Source organism: Nilaparvata lugens, chromosome 13, assembly GCF_014356525.2.
Source record: "Nilaparvata lugens isolate BPH chromosome 13, ASM1435652v1, whole genome shotgun sequence".
In the NCBI taxonomy this organism is placed as follows: domain Eukaryota; kingdom Metazoa; phylum Arthropoda; class Insecta; order Hemiptera; family Delphacidae; genus Nilaparvata; species Nilaparvata lugens.
This window is the reverse complement of record NC_052516.1, coordinates 25,746,526-25,762,828: the sequence shown is the minus strand read 5'-3', so window position 1 is coordinate 25,762,828 and position 16,303 is coordinate 25,746,526. Positions and strand designations below refer to the sequence as shown.

General features: G+C 42.9%; 1 protein-coding gene across 3 annotated transcripts; it reads left to right on the top strand.

Annotated features, from left to right (window-relative positions):
- The first annotated feature begins 25 nt into the window (after positions 1 to 25).
- LOC120354061 lies at positions 26 to 13,635 on the top strand. Of its 3 annotated transcripts, none has more exons than XM_039440146.1 (3): positions 26 to 319; positions 11,702 to 12,026; positions 13,139 to 13,635. In XM_039440146.1, the coding sequence occupies exons 2-3, from the start codon at positions 11,943 to 11,945 to the stop codon at positions 13,523 to 13,525; spliced, it is 471 nt and encodes a 156-aa protein (XP_039296080.1). In that variant the 5' UTR covers positions 26 to 319; positions 11,702 to 11,942; the 3' UTR covers positions 13,526 to 13,635. The 3 variants fall into 3 exon arrangements, with proteins under 3 accessions (XP_039296080.1, XP_039296079.1, XP_039296081.1); XM_039440145.1 differs by having other exon boundaries at positions 11,686 to 12,026; XM_039440147.1 differs by lacking the exon at positions 26 to 319 and adding an exon at positions 9,719 to 9,865.
- Positions 13,636 to 16,303: the final 2,668 nt, after the last annotated feature.

Below are 16,303 nucleotides of genomic sequence, written 5' to 3'. Positions count from 1 at the left end.
GCGACCCCTTTGTCGAGTGCAATAGCGTATGCTCAATCCGATTTAATTTACTCGAGAGAGACAGTCACTTGGAAGACTAGTGCTGCTGCCAAGCGATCAGCATTGAAAGTACATGCACTGCTGTCTAGATCTTCAACGAGCACTAACTTGATTTCTTCGTTGTTCCGTTGACACACAGTTGAAAACTGTGGACTTTGCTAGTGGAGTGTGGATTTTCTGTGCTTTTTTGTGATATTTAAATTAATAATTAACTTTAAATTTAACTACACAATATGGAGCTAAATATACTATAATTTTGGCAGCTAATTATAGGAACACCGTAAGTAATAATTAGTCTTGTTTAATATAACCTAAATCAAAGTTGTAGATTTGATATTTGGCCATTTCCAATTTCTAAAAATTATATTGTTTGATAGATTATTCCTACAATAACTTTGAAAAGATTAAATTATATTTGTCAAAGTAATTTGATTTTCATTATTTTGATTTGGGGCTAAGACCGAGACTAATTAAATTGACTAGATACCTATGTAGCTGTTTAATAATGTTGACGAATTCAGTTTATAAGTTGTATGCTGGAATATTGACGACTGTCTTTATATTTTATTGTTATATCTCTATTATCTGCAAAGATAACAGTCTGTCTTTAAGAGACACAGTTTGTTTCTATTAATCGACAATTTCTATCCGGTATATACCTACATTGGTTACAGACAGAAGAAAAATTGAATTGAATTGTCTCATAAGTTATCCCATGAAGCTAATTCAATGTAGATGTCAATTCACATGTTGATCATAACTCGTTGTACTCTTGTTTTCATTCAAATTTAATAGGCTACAGAAGTTTATTTAGATACTTTAAAATAATATTCGTATGGTTTTTATTGGTGGGGATTCCCCAGCGAAAGTTCCACCATGCCTAAATATACCATTTAAGCCGTCAGTGGGCCCTACAACTTTCATACTTCAGCCGGGACCGACGATAAAACGTGGCTATCCGATAACTTGTTTTTCTTGTTATATGAGATACAATACTCTTGTATCTTAGCTCAGATGGGCATCCAAACTCATGGAATTAATTTGAACAATTTTCTGTTAGAAATTACAATATTTTGTTGCAAATTAATGTTCTAGGAATTGAGTAAAATTGGAGCTGGAGGAGGTATTTTCTCTTCAAATTTCGTTGTTACTTTCTGTTTGAATCTCATACATTGAGTTGATTTATATTTTCATAATTATAATAATTTGTAATTATTATGAAACCATGGAGGCAGCCATATTTGTTATTTCAAGCCAGTTGATGACAATGACAGTGATGATGATTGATGACTACATTAAGTAGGTACTTAATGTGCTGTGAATTGTAAATCTTGGGTTATTAATCATTTATATTTGCTTGGGAGCTTAATTATAAATTTCAATGACTTTGAAACCGATATTTCTGGCTAAATTCGTCAAAGTTTTGTTGATTGTGAAATAAAAAATAAGGACATGTTGGGAGTTTACTTGACCCAATTAACATGCTGTGGTGGGGGTTGCGAGGTTGGGTTGTTTTCAATTGAATTCAATATTTCGGCTGATATTTAACAAGTTTTACTATTCTGAAAGCTATTTTAATAGATTTATATATTTTTTAGCAATAGTTTTAGGTCGAGTTTTTGAGATTGCTATCATTGCGTTTTTGAATGTAGGCTACTAGCCTACTTATGGAAAATACCTAAATAGGGGTGAGTCTCGAACCCAAATCCTCTCTTGCTTCCATTTTGTTCGTCTTCATTAATCTTCAAATTTGAGTACCGTATTTGACCAGTTTGTGATTGTGTTGCAGCCACCAGCCAGTCGACTTGTTGAATGTTGTCAGATGAATAGATAAATTTATTTGTTATTTAGTGATTTAATTTGATCAATTACAGTATATTATCTACAAATTATTTGGTGCAAAAATCTGTTGAGTAGTATAGTTTAGTTTGGAGTTTGATATTACCTAAATTAGAAACGGTGACTGAACGTTTGAAAGCACTCATTGTTCAAGGTAAGATTATTTAGTAATATTTGTTCTCATTGCAATTTCTGTGATTTCATCTTTCTCCATGTAGTCCTATTTGCTGTTATTTTTTGAAAAATGCAATACTTATATAGTTTGTGCTCTATCGAGAAATTACTGAACTTCCTTCACCATGGAAGTAAGAGGAGTGTACTCCATGATACAATCACTGATTAAAATGCAATAAGTGGAAGTATTTGGAGGGACAGCTTCCTTGAATTCCATATCTATTCTAATATCTGTGGAGGATTTCAAATGAGAAGATTGATGTGAACAGTCAATTACAATCAGGGGTGTTTTAGTACAAAATGTGTTAAAATCAATCTCTGTTCCAAGCTCACTATTGATATTATGGTTATAGTACGCCGGCTCAAAATCCAAAAACATATGGTACATCAATTGTTGTTTACCAAGGAGGTTTTCATAAGGAAAATAGTCAGAGTTCAAATAGACCTTTGCATTCTGAAGATTACAACTATCAAATTCCGAGATTGATTTATTAATTTTATTCTTATGATCTGTCTGAAACACTAAAACAACATACTTTGGTGTGTCGAGATGGGATGCAGTTTTTACTGCCCAAGAATGAACAGTGCTATTTTGTAAATTTGGTAATTCCGAAATCTCCCAATGATGAAAGCTCAGCTTCAGCGGTGTATCAGCATCAAGCAATCTCAAAAATTTCAACCTCACATGATCTTCTAAAGTAATATAGGAAATTCTCCATTGAAGCTTTGTTTTTTTACATTAATGTTTGTTGCTTCTGTAGACTCGATGCAATTGAGATCTGTTGGTGATCTTAATAATACAAGTTCTTGTTTCAAGTTTAAAATTATTCTTTGAAAGTCTTCATATAGGTAAAAAATCACCTTACTTTACTTTCGGCGATGCAATTTCAGCAACCCCCACTCCACATCCCTCTCACATGTGCACACAGCAAATCAAAGGTTAGTTAGTTATTTGATTGGTGAGTGCAATTGTGAGAGGGATGTGGAGTGGGGGTTGCTGAAATTGCATCGCCGAAAGTAAAGTAAGGTGATTTTTTACCTATATGAAGCGGACTGTTGTCTGCCGTCCCTGACCTCCCATTCCCCAGGGCACAGCGGACTGTTGTCTGCCGTCCCTGACCTCCAATCACCCTAGGGCACAGCGGACCGTGTCTGCCGTCCCTGTCCTCCCATTTCCCCAGGGCACAGCGGACTGTTGTCTGCCGTCCCTGTCCTCCCATCTACCTAGGGCACAGCGGACGTTGTCTGCCGTCCCTATTCTTCCTTCTCCCCAGGGCACAGCAGACCGTTGTCTGCCGTCCCTGACCTCCCATCTCCCTAGGGCACAGCGGACGTTGTCTGCCGTCCCTGTCCTCCCATTTCCCCAGGGCACAGCAGACCGTTGTCTGCCGTCCCTATTCTTCCTTCTCCCCAGGGCACAGCAGACCGTTGTCTGCCGTCCCTGACCTCCCATTCCCCAGGGCACAGCGGACCGTGTCTGCCGTCCCTGACCTCCCATCACCCTAGGGCACAGCGGACGTTGTCTGCCGTCCCTGACCTCCCATTCCCCAGGGCACAGCGGACCGTGTCTGCCGTCCCTGACCTCCAATCACCCTAGGGCACAGCGGACGTTGTCTGCCGTCCCTATTCTTCCTTCTCCCCAGGGCACAGCGGACCGTGTCTGCCGTCCCTGTCCTCCCATTTCCCCAGGCACAGCGGACCGTTGTCTGCCGTCCCTGACCTCCAATCACCCTAGGGCACAGCGGACCGTGTCTGCCGTCCCTGACCTCCCATCACCCTAGGGCACAGCGGACGTTGTCTGCCGTCCCTGACCTCCAATCACCCTAGGGCACAGCGGACCGTGTCTGCCGTCCCTGACCTCCAATCACCCTAGGGCACAGCGGACTGTTGTCTGCCGTCCCTATTCTTCCTTCTCCCCAGGGCACAGCGGACTGTTGTCTGCCGTCCCTGACCTCCAATCACCCTAGGGCACAGCGGACTGTTGTCTGCCGTCCCTGACCTCCAATCACCCTAGGGCACAGCGGACGTTGTCTGCCGTCCCTGACCTCCAATCACCCTAGGGCACAGCGGACTGTTGTCTGCCGTCCCTGACCTCCAATCACCCTAGGGCACAGCGGACTGTTGTCTGCCGTCCCTGACCTCCAATCACCCTAGGGCACAGCGGACGTTGTCTGCCGTCCCTGACCTCCCATCACCCTAGGGCACAGCGGACTGTTGTCTGCCGTCCCTATTCTTCCTTCTCCCCAGGGCACAGCGGACTGTTGTCTGCCGTCCCTGACCTCCAATCACCCTAGGGCACAGCGGACTGTTGTCTGCCGTCCCTGACCTCCAATCACCCTAGGGCACAGCGGACCGTTGTCTGCCGTCCCTGACCTCCAATCACCCTAGGGCACAGCGGACTGTTGTCTGCCGTCCCTGACCTCCAATCACCCTAGGGCACAGCGGACTGTTGTCTGCCGTCCCTGACCTCCCATCACCCTAGGGCACAGCGGACCGTTGTCTGCCGTCCCTGACCTCCCATCTCCCTAGGGCACAGCGGACGTTGTCTGCCGTCCCTGACCTCCCATCTCCCTAGGGCACAGCGGACGTTGTCTGCCGTCCCTGTCCTCCCATCTACCTAGGGCACAGCGGACTGTTGTCTGCCGTCCCTGACCTCCCATTCCCCAGGGCACAGCAGACCGTTGTCTGCCGTCCCTATTCTTCCTTCTCCCCAGGGCACAGCGGACCGTTGTCTGCCGTCCCTGACCTCCCATTCCCCTAGGGCACAGCGGACCGTTGTCTGCCGTCCCTTACCTTCCATCTCCCTAGGGCACAGCGGACCGTTGTCTGCCGTCCCTGTCCTCCCATCTACCTAGGGCACAGCGGACTGTTGTCTGCCGTCCCTGTCCTCCCATCTACCTAGGGCACAGCGGACCGTTGTCTGCCGTCCCTGTCCTCCCATCTACCTAGGGCACAGCGGACCGTTGTCTGCCGTCCTGTCCTCCCATTTCCCCAGGGCACAGCGGACCGTTGTCTGCCGTCCCTGACCTCCCATCACCCTAGGGCACAGCGGACCGTTGTCTGCCGTCCCTGTCCTCCCATTTCCCCAGGGCACAGCGGACCGTTGTCTGCCGTCCCTGACCTCCAATCACCCTAGGGCACAGCGGACCGTTGTCTGCCGTCCCTGACCTCCCATTCCCCAGGGCACAGCGGACCGTTGTCTGCCGTCCTGTCCTCCCATCTCCCTGGGGCACAGCGCACCGTTGTCTGCCGTCCCTGACCTCCAATCACCCTAGGCACAGCGGACCGTTGTCTGCCGTCCCTGACCTCCCATTCCCCTAGGGCACAGCGGACCGTTGTCTGCCGTCCCTGTCCTCCCATCTCCCTGGGGCACAGCGGACCGTTGTCTGCCGTCCCTGTCCTCCCATTTCCCCAGGCACAGCGGACCGTTGTCTGCCGTCCCTATTCTTCCTTCTCCCCGGGCACAGCGGACCGTTGTCTGCCGTCCCTATTCTTTCCATCCCCTCAGGGCACAGCGACCGTTGTCTGCCGTCCCTATTCTTCCTTCCCCCGGGGCACAGCGGACCGTTGTCTGCCGTCCCTATTCTTCCTTCTCCCCAGGGCACAGCAGACCGTTGTCTGCCGTCCCTATTCTTCCTTCTCCCCAGGGCACAGCGGACCGTTGTCTGCCGTCCCTATTCTTCCTTCTCCCCAGGGCACAGCGGACCGTTGTCTGCCGTCCCTATTCTTCCTTCTCCCCAGGGCACAGCGGACTGTTGTCTGCCTTCCCTATTCTTCCTTCTCCCCAGGGCACAGCGGACCGTTGTCTGCCGTCCCTATCCTTTCTGTCCTTCCTTTTCCTACTCCACTGGAGCGGAACCGAGGCCGTAAGGCCGATACAAAATTACATCAAAGTGGTCATCAGAGAAGAGAGCGACCTTCACGCCGTCAGAAGCACCAGGAGGTGCTGTTCACGCCAGCTGAGGAACAAAGAAGAAGGAAGAGGAACTTCGACTTGCCTCCTTTCCCCGCCCACATTACGACTGAGCGAAGTCATCCAGGAGCAACACCTTGGTATCAATCACCCACCTCTGAAGCTACTCAGGGTGTACGTGATAGATTGGCGCCCGCACTTGGGGCACGAGGCAACGAAGTAAGAATCATGAGTGAACAGGGAGAGTCTGATTCAGATGCTCAACACCAGGAGCTGACAGAGGATCAGTCGGTCGAGGACATAAACCCTGAGGTGATAGCCGACCCCAGAGTTTCCTGGATCTATAGATTGAAAAAGGATGAGGCATTCAATCTTCTACAAGATTGGGGCATAGTGTCATCTGGAACACTTGCTGAGTTGAGAAAGTTGTTAGTAGAACAACATAAGAAGATGGCAGTACGTTATCCCAGCCCAAGACCCGCATAATGAGTGGAAGCAGTGGGGAAACTAAACACTTGGTGACAGGTACCCATACCGAGGTTAGAACCAATATTCACACAAACCCCCTCATGGACCCAGGGGCGGTATGTGACAAGGTAAGAAGCTGGAGACTGTCATTCGACGGCCAATCAGATGCTCCCAGCTTCTTGGAAAGGCTAGACGAGCTACAACAAGCCTATGGGCTCACTGGCAACCAGCTACTAGTCGCACTGCCTGAATTACTGGTTGGTAAAGCTACTCTATGGATGCGTAATCGTCGTGACCAGTGGAAATCATGGGACAATTTTGTGACAGATTTCAGATCACGCTACTACCCACTTACCTATGAGGAGGACCTTGAGAATCTAATTCAGGCAAGGAAGCAAAGGGAAGGTGAATTGTTTGACGAATTTCTCGAAGATGTACTGACACTCATGAGGCGTCGAGGAGGTTTTACAGATGAGAATAAATTACAGAGATTGTATAAGAATCTCCTCCCACGGTACAAATTGTATATTCGGCAATCAGATGTTCATAGTATCAACGAATTGGAAAAATTTGCGAGGGAGTATGAACAAATAAAAGCAGAGGAGAAACAGAATAGACAGAATTCGAGAGTTCACATGATTGAGGACACGAAAAAGATTACAAGGCTCAAGGTTGAGACAGTTATAACTCCTACTAGTAACAGGCCATCTCTTAGTGAGTCTGAACCCATGTGTGGGCAATACAAGAGACCGGAGCACTGGAGATCACACTATCCCGATATCCCACCATGTAAAAGGTGCGGAAAAAGAGCACTGAAATGTGTCTGTGATATGCGAAAGGAGAATAAAACTCTGAAAAAGACAGCAGGGATGCAAACGGCACAGAGGATTCCAATTCCTGTAATTGAAGAGTCATCAAGGGACAACAGACTATTCATTACCGTGACAATCGGTGGTAAAAAGTGTCGGGCATTGCTAGATACTGGCGCTGAAGCTAATTATATGAGTAATGAGCTTTATGAAGTTCTCCAAAAAATAGGGATGATAAGGAAGGTACCAACTCATCACCACGCAATATTAGCTGATGGACGATCCACCCCATTAAATGGGAAGCTGACAACTAATGTTACTATAGGACAAATCACAGTTCCACTAGTGGCATCTATAATGGAAGGACTTGGACAAGAGTTGCTATTAGGCATGGAATTTACGTGTGAAAACAGAGTGAATATTCACACATTCACGAGAGAGGTAGAGTGGGATCCTCCCCAACTGAATCCTACAAGTCCGCTAATAATGTCGCGATCTCTCTTATTGGGGACTAAGACAACAGCAGTCCCAACAATATCAGCTGTACAATCCGAATCTCAGGACAACAAGGATCGAGACAGAAGGATGTTCAAGCAGGATGGTTTGAACAGAGTCGAACCCAATGCCTTGATTGATAGCAAAGCAGAGATGTCCTATGTTCCAAGGCAAGCATCCTGGGGCAACATAGTGATGGATCACAGGAATGAGATGACTGACTCTGAACGGTGCGCTGCTATTCATGCCCCAGCCACCAACACAAGTGGGACCTCTGAGAGGGATGTAACAGAGGCAACAGCACCCCCCACGGTCATGGATGTGAACGAGACCACATCACCCCCCACTGCTATGGATGTGGAGGAGTCCGTGCCACCCTCAATGGTTATGGACGTTGGAGAGCCAACGCAGTGTGCAACTATCAATGAAGTGGTCCCACCGTCCCAGGAACCCACACCAGGTCCCTCAAGGAGGAGGGATCCAGTGTTCTGCAAACGAGTCTCGACACCTGGCAAGCGCAAACGGGCTGGCAAGCCACGGATAAAAATCCAATTACCGGATGGACGGCGTAAATATGTGCCCATAGATCAGGCATAGATGATGCCATAGCGAGTGTCATACACCTCTAAAGGTGATGCCTGAGAGGTGTACACCTCTTAAGGTGATGCCTAGATGGCTCACGCCTTTTAAGGTGGTGCCATAGAGGGCTCTGAACACCCCCCCCCCAAGTAGGAGTGGGGTGTCACAAAGTAAAATTGTGACGAGAAAATAATAAATAATATTATTGAAAGACGCTCGGCTATCAGCAATGCTAGCCGACCGCGGAGATAAGGGAGGTACCGATGGCACACCATCTTCCGCGCATCAAGACAATTTCCACCGCCTCTGGCGGCGGCTCAACTCCATCCCCTCCACTTTGGGGGAGTATTTAAAGGCCGGACGAGCCCCAGACCACAGCATTCCGCTCACAAACCTTCCTGCTCCTGGTACAGCGGCCCGTTGGCTGCCGTACGTCCCCGACCTCCTGCCCTGGTACAGCGGCCCGTTGGCTGCCGTACGTCCCTTACCTTCCATCTCCCTAGGGCACAGCGGACCATTGTCTGCCATCCCTGTCCTCCCATCTACCTAGGGCACAGCGGACCGTTGTCTGCCGTCCCTGTCCTCCCATCTACCTAGGGCACAGCGGACCGTTGTCTGCCGTCCCTGTCCTCCATCTACCTAGGGCACAGCGGACCGTTGTCTGCCGTCCCTGTCCTCCCATTTCCCCAGGGCACAGCGGACCGTTGTCTGCCATCCCTGACCTCCCATCACCCTAGGGCACAGCAGACCGTTGTCTGCCGTCCCTGTCCTCCCATTTCCCCAGGGCACAGCGGACCGTTGTCTGCCGTCCCTGACCTCCAATCACCCTAGGGCACAGCGGACCGTTGTCTGCCGTCCCTGACCTCCCATTCCCCCAGGGCACAGCGGACCGTTGTCTGCCGTCCCTGTCCTCCCATCTCCCTGGGGCACAGCGCACCGTTGTCTGCCATCCCTGACCTCCAATCACCCTAGGGCACAGCGGACCGTTGTCTGCCGTCCCTGACCTCCCATTCCCCTAGGGCACAGCGGACCGTTGTCTGCCGTCCCTATTCTTCCTTCTCCCCGGGGCACAGCGGACCGTTGTCTGCCGTCCCTGTCCTCCCATTTCCCCAGGGCACAGCGGACCGTTGTCTGCCGTCCCTATTCTTCCTTCTCCCCAGGGCACAGCGGACCGTTGTCTGCCGTCCCTATTCTTTCCATCCCCTCAGGGCACAGCGGACCGTTGTCTGCCGTCCCTATTCTTCCTTCTCCCCGGGGCACAGCGGACCGTTGTCTGCCGTCCCTATTCTTCCTTCTCCCCAGGGCACAGCGGACCGTTGTCTGCCGTCCCTATTCTTCCTTCTCCCCAGGGCACAGCGGACCGTTGTCTGCCGTCCCTATTCTCCTTCTCCCCAGGGCACAGCGGACCGTTGTCTGCCGTCCCTATTCTTCCTTATCACACCCTAGACATACAAAAGCATTCTGAGACATACAGCAAGCTGCATTCAGAGATAAAAAATATCAAATCTCTCACAGCTTGCCGAAACTCATCCTCTGTTAGATTCTGCTTGTAAGTATTGAATTTAAAATTAAAAAAATACTGTTTTCTCACAATGCACTAATATAAAATTTCTCACTTCCAGATTTAATATCTTGAATAACAATATTTTGAATGTGAGAGCAATGTAATATCAAATCCACTCATTGATTTTCAATTAGCGCCTCATAACTATGTAGAGATATTAAATTTCTTCATTAAGCTCTTTGATTTTACAGACTTTGAACATACATTTTGAATGTATGAACAATATAGTAACAAATCTCCTCATATAGGTAAAAAATCACCTTACTTTACTTTCGGCGATGTAATTTCAGCGACCACCACTCCACATCCCTCTCACATGTGCACACAGCAAATCAAAGGTTAGTTAGTTATTTGATTGGTGTGTGCACATGTGAGAGGGATGTGGAGTGGGGGTTGCTGAAATTGCATCGCCGAAAGTAAAGTAAGGTGATTTTTTACCTATATGATGAACTGGGGTGTTTGAATATAACTGCTTGTGTATATTGGATTATATCTAATCATATTTACATCAAGCGAGTCAATCTTCTTCAACACCCACCCACTACCAAATTGAACAAAGTTATCGAACGAACTTAAAATTTTCCCAACCACTAACATAAAATGTTCGTTCAATTCATCATAGCTCTCCAAGACGTTCAAGGCTATGGCCGAGTATCTATGCAGATTCACAATGGATGAAACAGCTTCAGATTCCTCTAATTCTATAACTACCATCTTATACAATAATACATTTAATACTAAGAACCATTTCACATTTCCTTCAAAACGTGCAGCATGTTCTCTTATTATCTCAAAAACACGAGCTTTTGAGTTTTCAAGTACATTTTCAATGTCAGGTGCTATGTTTTCGAAGGAAATGCAATGATGAAGGAGGAGAAATGCGAGGAGAATTTCGATAATAATATCCTATGATGATATAAAGAACGAGTTTTAACTTTCCATCGTCCAGAACCATTCAAGCTCTCGGTATTTATTAATAGAGCAGACTATTTTGCAATAAATGGATATTTTTTACATGAGAAATCATATCTGCAATGTGTATATTGCAAATATATTATTGAAAATCCTTATGAAAAAGTGATACATGTTCCGTTTTGTATATATAAAAAGATGAGCTATAATGGAAAAGAAAAGACGAATGTTGAAGAAGAAGAAGATGCTGTGGAAAAACAAGCTGGATATTGTACAATATGCACTCTGTTGTAGAAGTAATTCCCAATCAGAATCAAGATATTAGTGATTTGTTAGGAATAAGTGCATTGTAGTATTAATTTATCAGAAAAGAAGTAAGTTCTGAAAAAATCATGATTAGAAAAATAAAGTAAAAATATTACTTACATGCAATGAATGATGTGATGTGCTGTCTCTCTCTCTCTCTGCTTACACTCCAACTCTCAGACTAGTTCTTCATACGTCTTTCCTCCTCAAAGACTGGAGTGATTATGCAGTACTGCATACTCGAACTCTGTGAAATCAACGAACATAATGAAAATCACAATAATATTGAGAAGAAATTTAGCAAGTCAACATGTGATGTTAATTGAAAATTAATGAGGAGATTTGATATTACATTGCTCTCACATTCAAAATATTGTTATTCGAGATATTATATCTGGAACTGAGAAATTTTATATTAGTGCATTGTGAGAATTTGATTTTTTTTTCTCTGAATGCACCTTGCTGTACATGTTAGAATGCTTTTGCATGTCAAGGATGTGATAAGCGGGAAAATGCACTATCTCTCACTCAACCTAAAACAGAGAGAGAGAAACGAATGAAACATGGACTCATCATCTATGCATCAGGACTACATTCTTCCAGATACTCCTCCTCAACAAAGCACTTCCCATCTTACTGGGCAGCTCAAGCTGCACAGCAGAAGAAGAAGAAGCTTCCAGCCACCACTACCAGTGCTGCTCCCGCTGCTGCATCCGACTGCGAGGACTAACCATTGAAGAACCATGGTGTCTTTGTGGAGAGGGGGTTGAGCAGTGAGGAAATCATTGTACCGGACACTCTGCCATCTCATCTGGAGTGGGCAACGAGACGTGTGCCACTCACAATGATTTCCAACAAGCAACAGGGGAAGAGAAAGCTGCACTTTCTGGAGGAGGAGGATGAGGAAACCAACTTTGTACCCTCAAAGGTTAGTTATTCCAAATATTATTAACTTGTAATGTGAACAGATAATTTTAAATCTTTATATGTCGTCATTAATTTGTTGAAAGCTTGCTACTATCTGATAAATTTCTTACTTTACTGAGAAAAACTAATTTCCAATAGATCTGTTCACATTACATGTATCCACATTGTGATATTAAATGATTAGAGTTCAATTTATTGTGAGAAATTGATAAATCTGATTAGATTTGAAAGACAGTTTCAAACAAGAATTATTTCTTGATAACGAATTGTAATATAGGAAATGAAACTATTCAACTTTAGAGTTCAGTTAAAAAATTAATAAGATGTATATTTGAGTTCATGAATATGATGATTACATTGAAATTGATATGTTCATTTGAATTGAGCAACTTCTATGTTGTTTTATGAAATCAAGAAATATAATTATTTGAAGTGATTAGGTTGAATGCATGCTACTATCCAATAAATTTCTCACTTTACTGAGAAAAACTAATTTCCAATAGATGTCTTCGTATTACATGCATTCACAATGTGATATTAAATGATTAGAGTTCAGTTAGGAATTGAATAAGATGTGTATATTTTGAATTCATGAATATTATAATGATTACTTTTTGAAATTGAACTGATCAAGCCTACTAGTTGAATTGATTAGACTTCAGTCAAAATTTGAATAAGATGAATATTTTGATTTCATGATCATTATTATGATGCTTACATTGCACTGATCATACATATTATTTAAATTATTTGTACTAATCATGCATACTATTTTTTGCTATAAAATAATAGAATATAATATTGAAGTGATGTGTTAAGAAAATTACTGATTCAGTTGATAGTTATTTGTTGCAATGTACATTGAAAGAGCTTGCTTATTAATTTGATGTATGCATTTCATGCATCACTGTTGGATTCTGCAATATGAAGCAAGAAATATTATTTATTCAAATCATTTCAATAACTGATATTACTCACTTTGTGTAGAGAATGTCTTGTCAATCTGATGATATCAAGTTGAGATTATGACAATAATATGTTGATCATAAGTAGTTGATAATCTAAAACAAATTATAATAAGTTACTAATCATAGATTTATTTTTATTTAACAGAAACAATGTGCATATGAAGCTGAGAACTCCTCCATTGCTCAGCTACTAGAGGAGGTGGCGCAGGATGATGACAATCACAATGATTTTGTTTCAATCATCAATAGACCATCAGCTAAGCCATGGATGCCTCTCCGCGAGCTGGCGGAAGATGTCCCGCATAGTATTATCTCTGCTCATGAAGAAACAAACCACCACGGGAGAAGAATAATATTAAAAATAAACATTGCATCTACAAAGAAAATCTCTGAGGTATATCTACCTCAGAGATTTTCATCCACAATTTCACCAATAAAAGTTATCAAATTTAATGCCAATTGTAAAAATTTAGCAATAGTGGTGAAGCATGTCACTGCTACATGGACTGACATTAAGATTTTTAAAATTTAACAATCTTATTGTCATATCATGTTGTGGTGAGATGCTTTACAAGTAGTAGTAGTATATAATGTAAATATTGTAGTGATTAATAATAAATTGTAATATTGTTTTTATAAAAATTGTTTATAATTCTCACCTGTTTGTTGTATCAAAGAAGATGTAGAATAGTACACTGTTCATACAAGAATTGATCCTCTTGTAACTGAACACTCATTGAATGTAGAATAGTACACACAAGAATAGTAATGCTCTTGTAACTATGCAGTCAATGAGTGTACGGTCACAAGAGAAACTATTTTATAGTTGCTGCTGCGCATGCACCACATGTCAGTCTCAACCTTGTTGTGAGATTCTCTTTCATCTGTTAGTGCTATACACTCACTATAGATATTGCAATCTATTTTTATCAGTATGCTTACAACACTTGAAGGGAGAAGTTGTGCAATGAGGATAATCGTATGGAGAGTTTTATTTGTTCTTCTCTTTATAATATGTTGTGTGAATATGCTATTACTTTTCCATATTGCTTTGAAAAAATATGATTCAATGCAAAATGATAGTAAGAGAATATTGGAATCTATACAAAATGTACAAAATAAGATTAGGGATTTGGAAACACCTCAATTGATGCAGGAATCACTGCTAGTAAGAAATCATACATTATCTTATATCAAATCATGTGTCAATTCATCAGATGCTTCTCTCGATGTTAGTCTAAGACATAGGTATAGATTTATGATTGATGAACGTTCAATTCTTTGCGATTTCTACAAAACTTACAACATACTTAACAAGTGTGTTAATAAGACATTTGATGATAGAAAATTGTATACCCTATTGATTAAAACTTACCAACTTTGTAGTAATATATAAAGCACTTAGTGAGACAATTTCTTTGTCTCTCGATTGAGATTAAGTGTTTGATTAATTAACCTCAGTTGATGTTCAACTATTGAGTTAAAAGGTAATGAAAAATGGTATGTAGAAGAAAGTTATCTTCTAGGAAATGAGGGAGAGGAATCTTGAGTTTGGCTAGAAAAATTGTCAAAGGTATAGCGGGTACTGCGGGGGACATTACATCAACTATTATAAATAAATTGATAAATGCCTCACCGGAAACCCACTTCCCCGGCTATCAGTGGTGCGGACCTGGCACCAAGGTTAATGAAAGGTTAAAGAAAGGTGATCAAGGTATAAATTCATTAGATAGTGCCTGTAAGGTACATGATATAGCATACACTCAAAATAGTGATAATAAGTCGCGAGCGATTGAAGACAGAGCTCTTGCAAACGCTGCATGGGAGATATTCAAAAATCCAAAAACATCTCTTAGTGAAAAAGCACTTAGTTATCTTGTAACAAACGTGATGAAAGCTAAAGCAGTGTTTGGCGGTGGTTTGAGTTATCTTGTAACAAACGTGATGAAAGCTAAAGCAGTGTTTGGCGGTGGTTTGAGAAAGAAGAAGAAGAGCACAAGTGTTAGGAAAACTCATAGCGTCGGTAAGGAAAAAAGCTATTGCTCAGTTGAAACAGCCTATTGCAGGTAGAGGTTACTATTTGAAACTGTACCCCCCAATCTCGACTGGTGGTCGTATTTTGATTGGCCCCAACCCCTCCTCCTCCTCCTCCTCACCATATGGTGTAAGTTTATTCCCAAAGAAAAAAAGTAAAAAAGGAGTTGAAAAACGTAGAAAGACAAAGAAAGTGAAAAAATGAATATCAATGGTGAATTGTCTAATCACGATCTAATAAAATGGTGTAAATTATTACAAATTCCCCTAAAAGTTGTATACATGATAGATACATTACCTAATAAAATTCTAAAAAATGAGAATTGTATTGTTAATTTAGACACTCAATCTGGACATGGTACACACTGGGTTGGTTATAAGAAACGGGGATCAAATGTTTACTATTTTGATCCAATTGGTAATTTACAACCACCTTATGAATTGAATAAATATTGGAAAAAAGAAACAGGTGTAAATATTTTTTACAATGTTGAGTACATGCAACCATTACATACAGATATATGTGGACACCTTATGCTCTTGTTTTTTGCAAACCAGTTGTAATCCAGTATTTGTGGGGGAAAACATATAAGATGGTTGTTATTACATTACAATCTAGATCAAGTGACCTCTATGAACATTTGCAAGAAATTCTCAATTTGGATAAAAATAAAGAATGGGAAATTGGATTGATTAATTTCTATACTTACAATAGCATTGCAAATGTTATAAAATGTAAAAATTCTAGCTTCAAATATGGTGATAAATTAATTAATCTTGATACGGGTGCATATGAAGTTGATGACATTATACAAGGGCTATTTTTTTTCAACTTCCGATGTGGTATAAAAAAGAAACTAGTGAGAGTAATTGAATGAATTTATTATCAAAAGTTATTTACATTATTAGTTACTTCTTAACATAGTCACCACTCAGATTGAGGCATTTTTTATACCTGGGTACAAGCTTCTTAATACCTTGTTCATAGAATTTAGCCACCAGTGATTTGAGATGGTTTTTCACAGCATCTTGCAGCGCATTGTCTTGTCAGAAGCTCTGCCCTCCTAGCATTTTCTTCAGTTCCGGGAAAAGGTGATAGTCGCTTGGTGCTAAGTCTGAGCTATACGCTGGATGGTCAAAAACGTCCCATTTAAACCCGTCAAGAAGATGCTTCATCACAGCAGCACTGTGAGGACAGGCGTTGTCATGAATGAGCACCACTCCCAATGTGAGCATTCCTCTCCTTTTGTTCTGCACAGTTCCTCTCCAATCACGC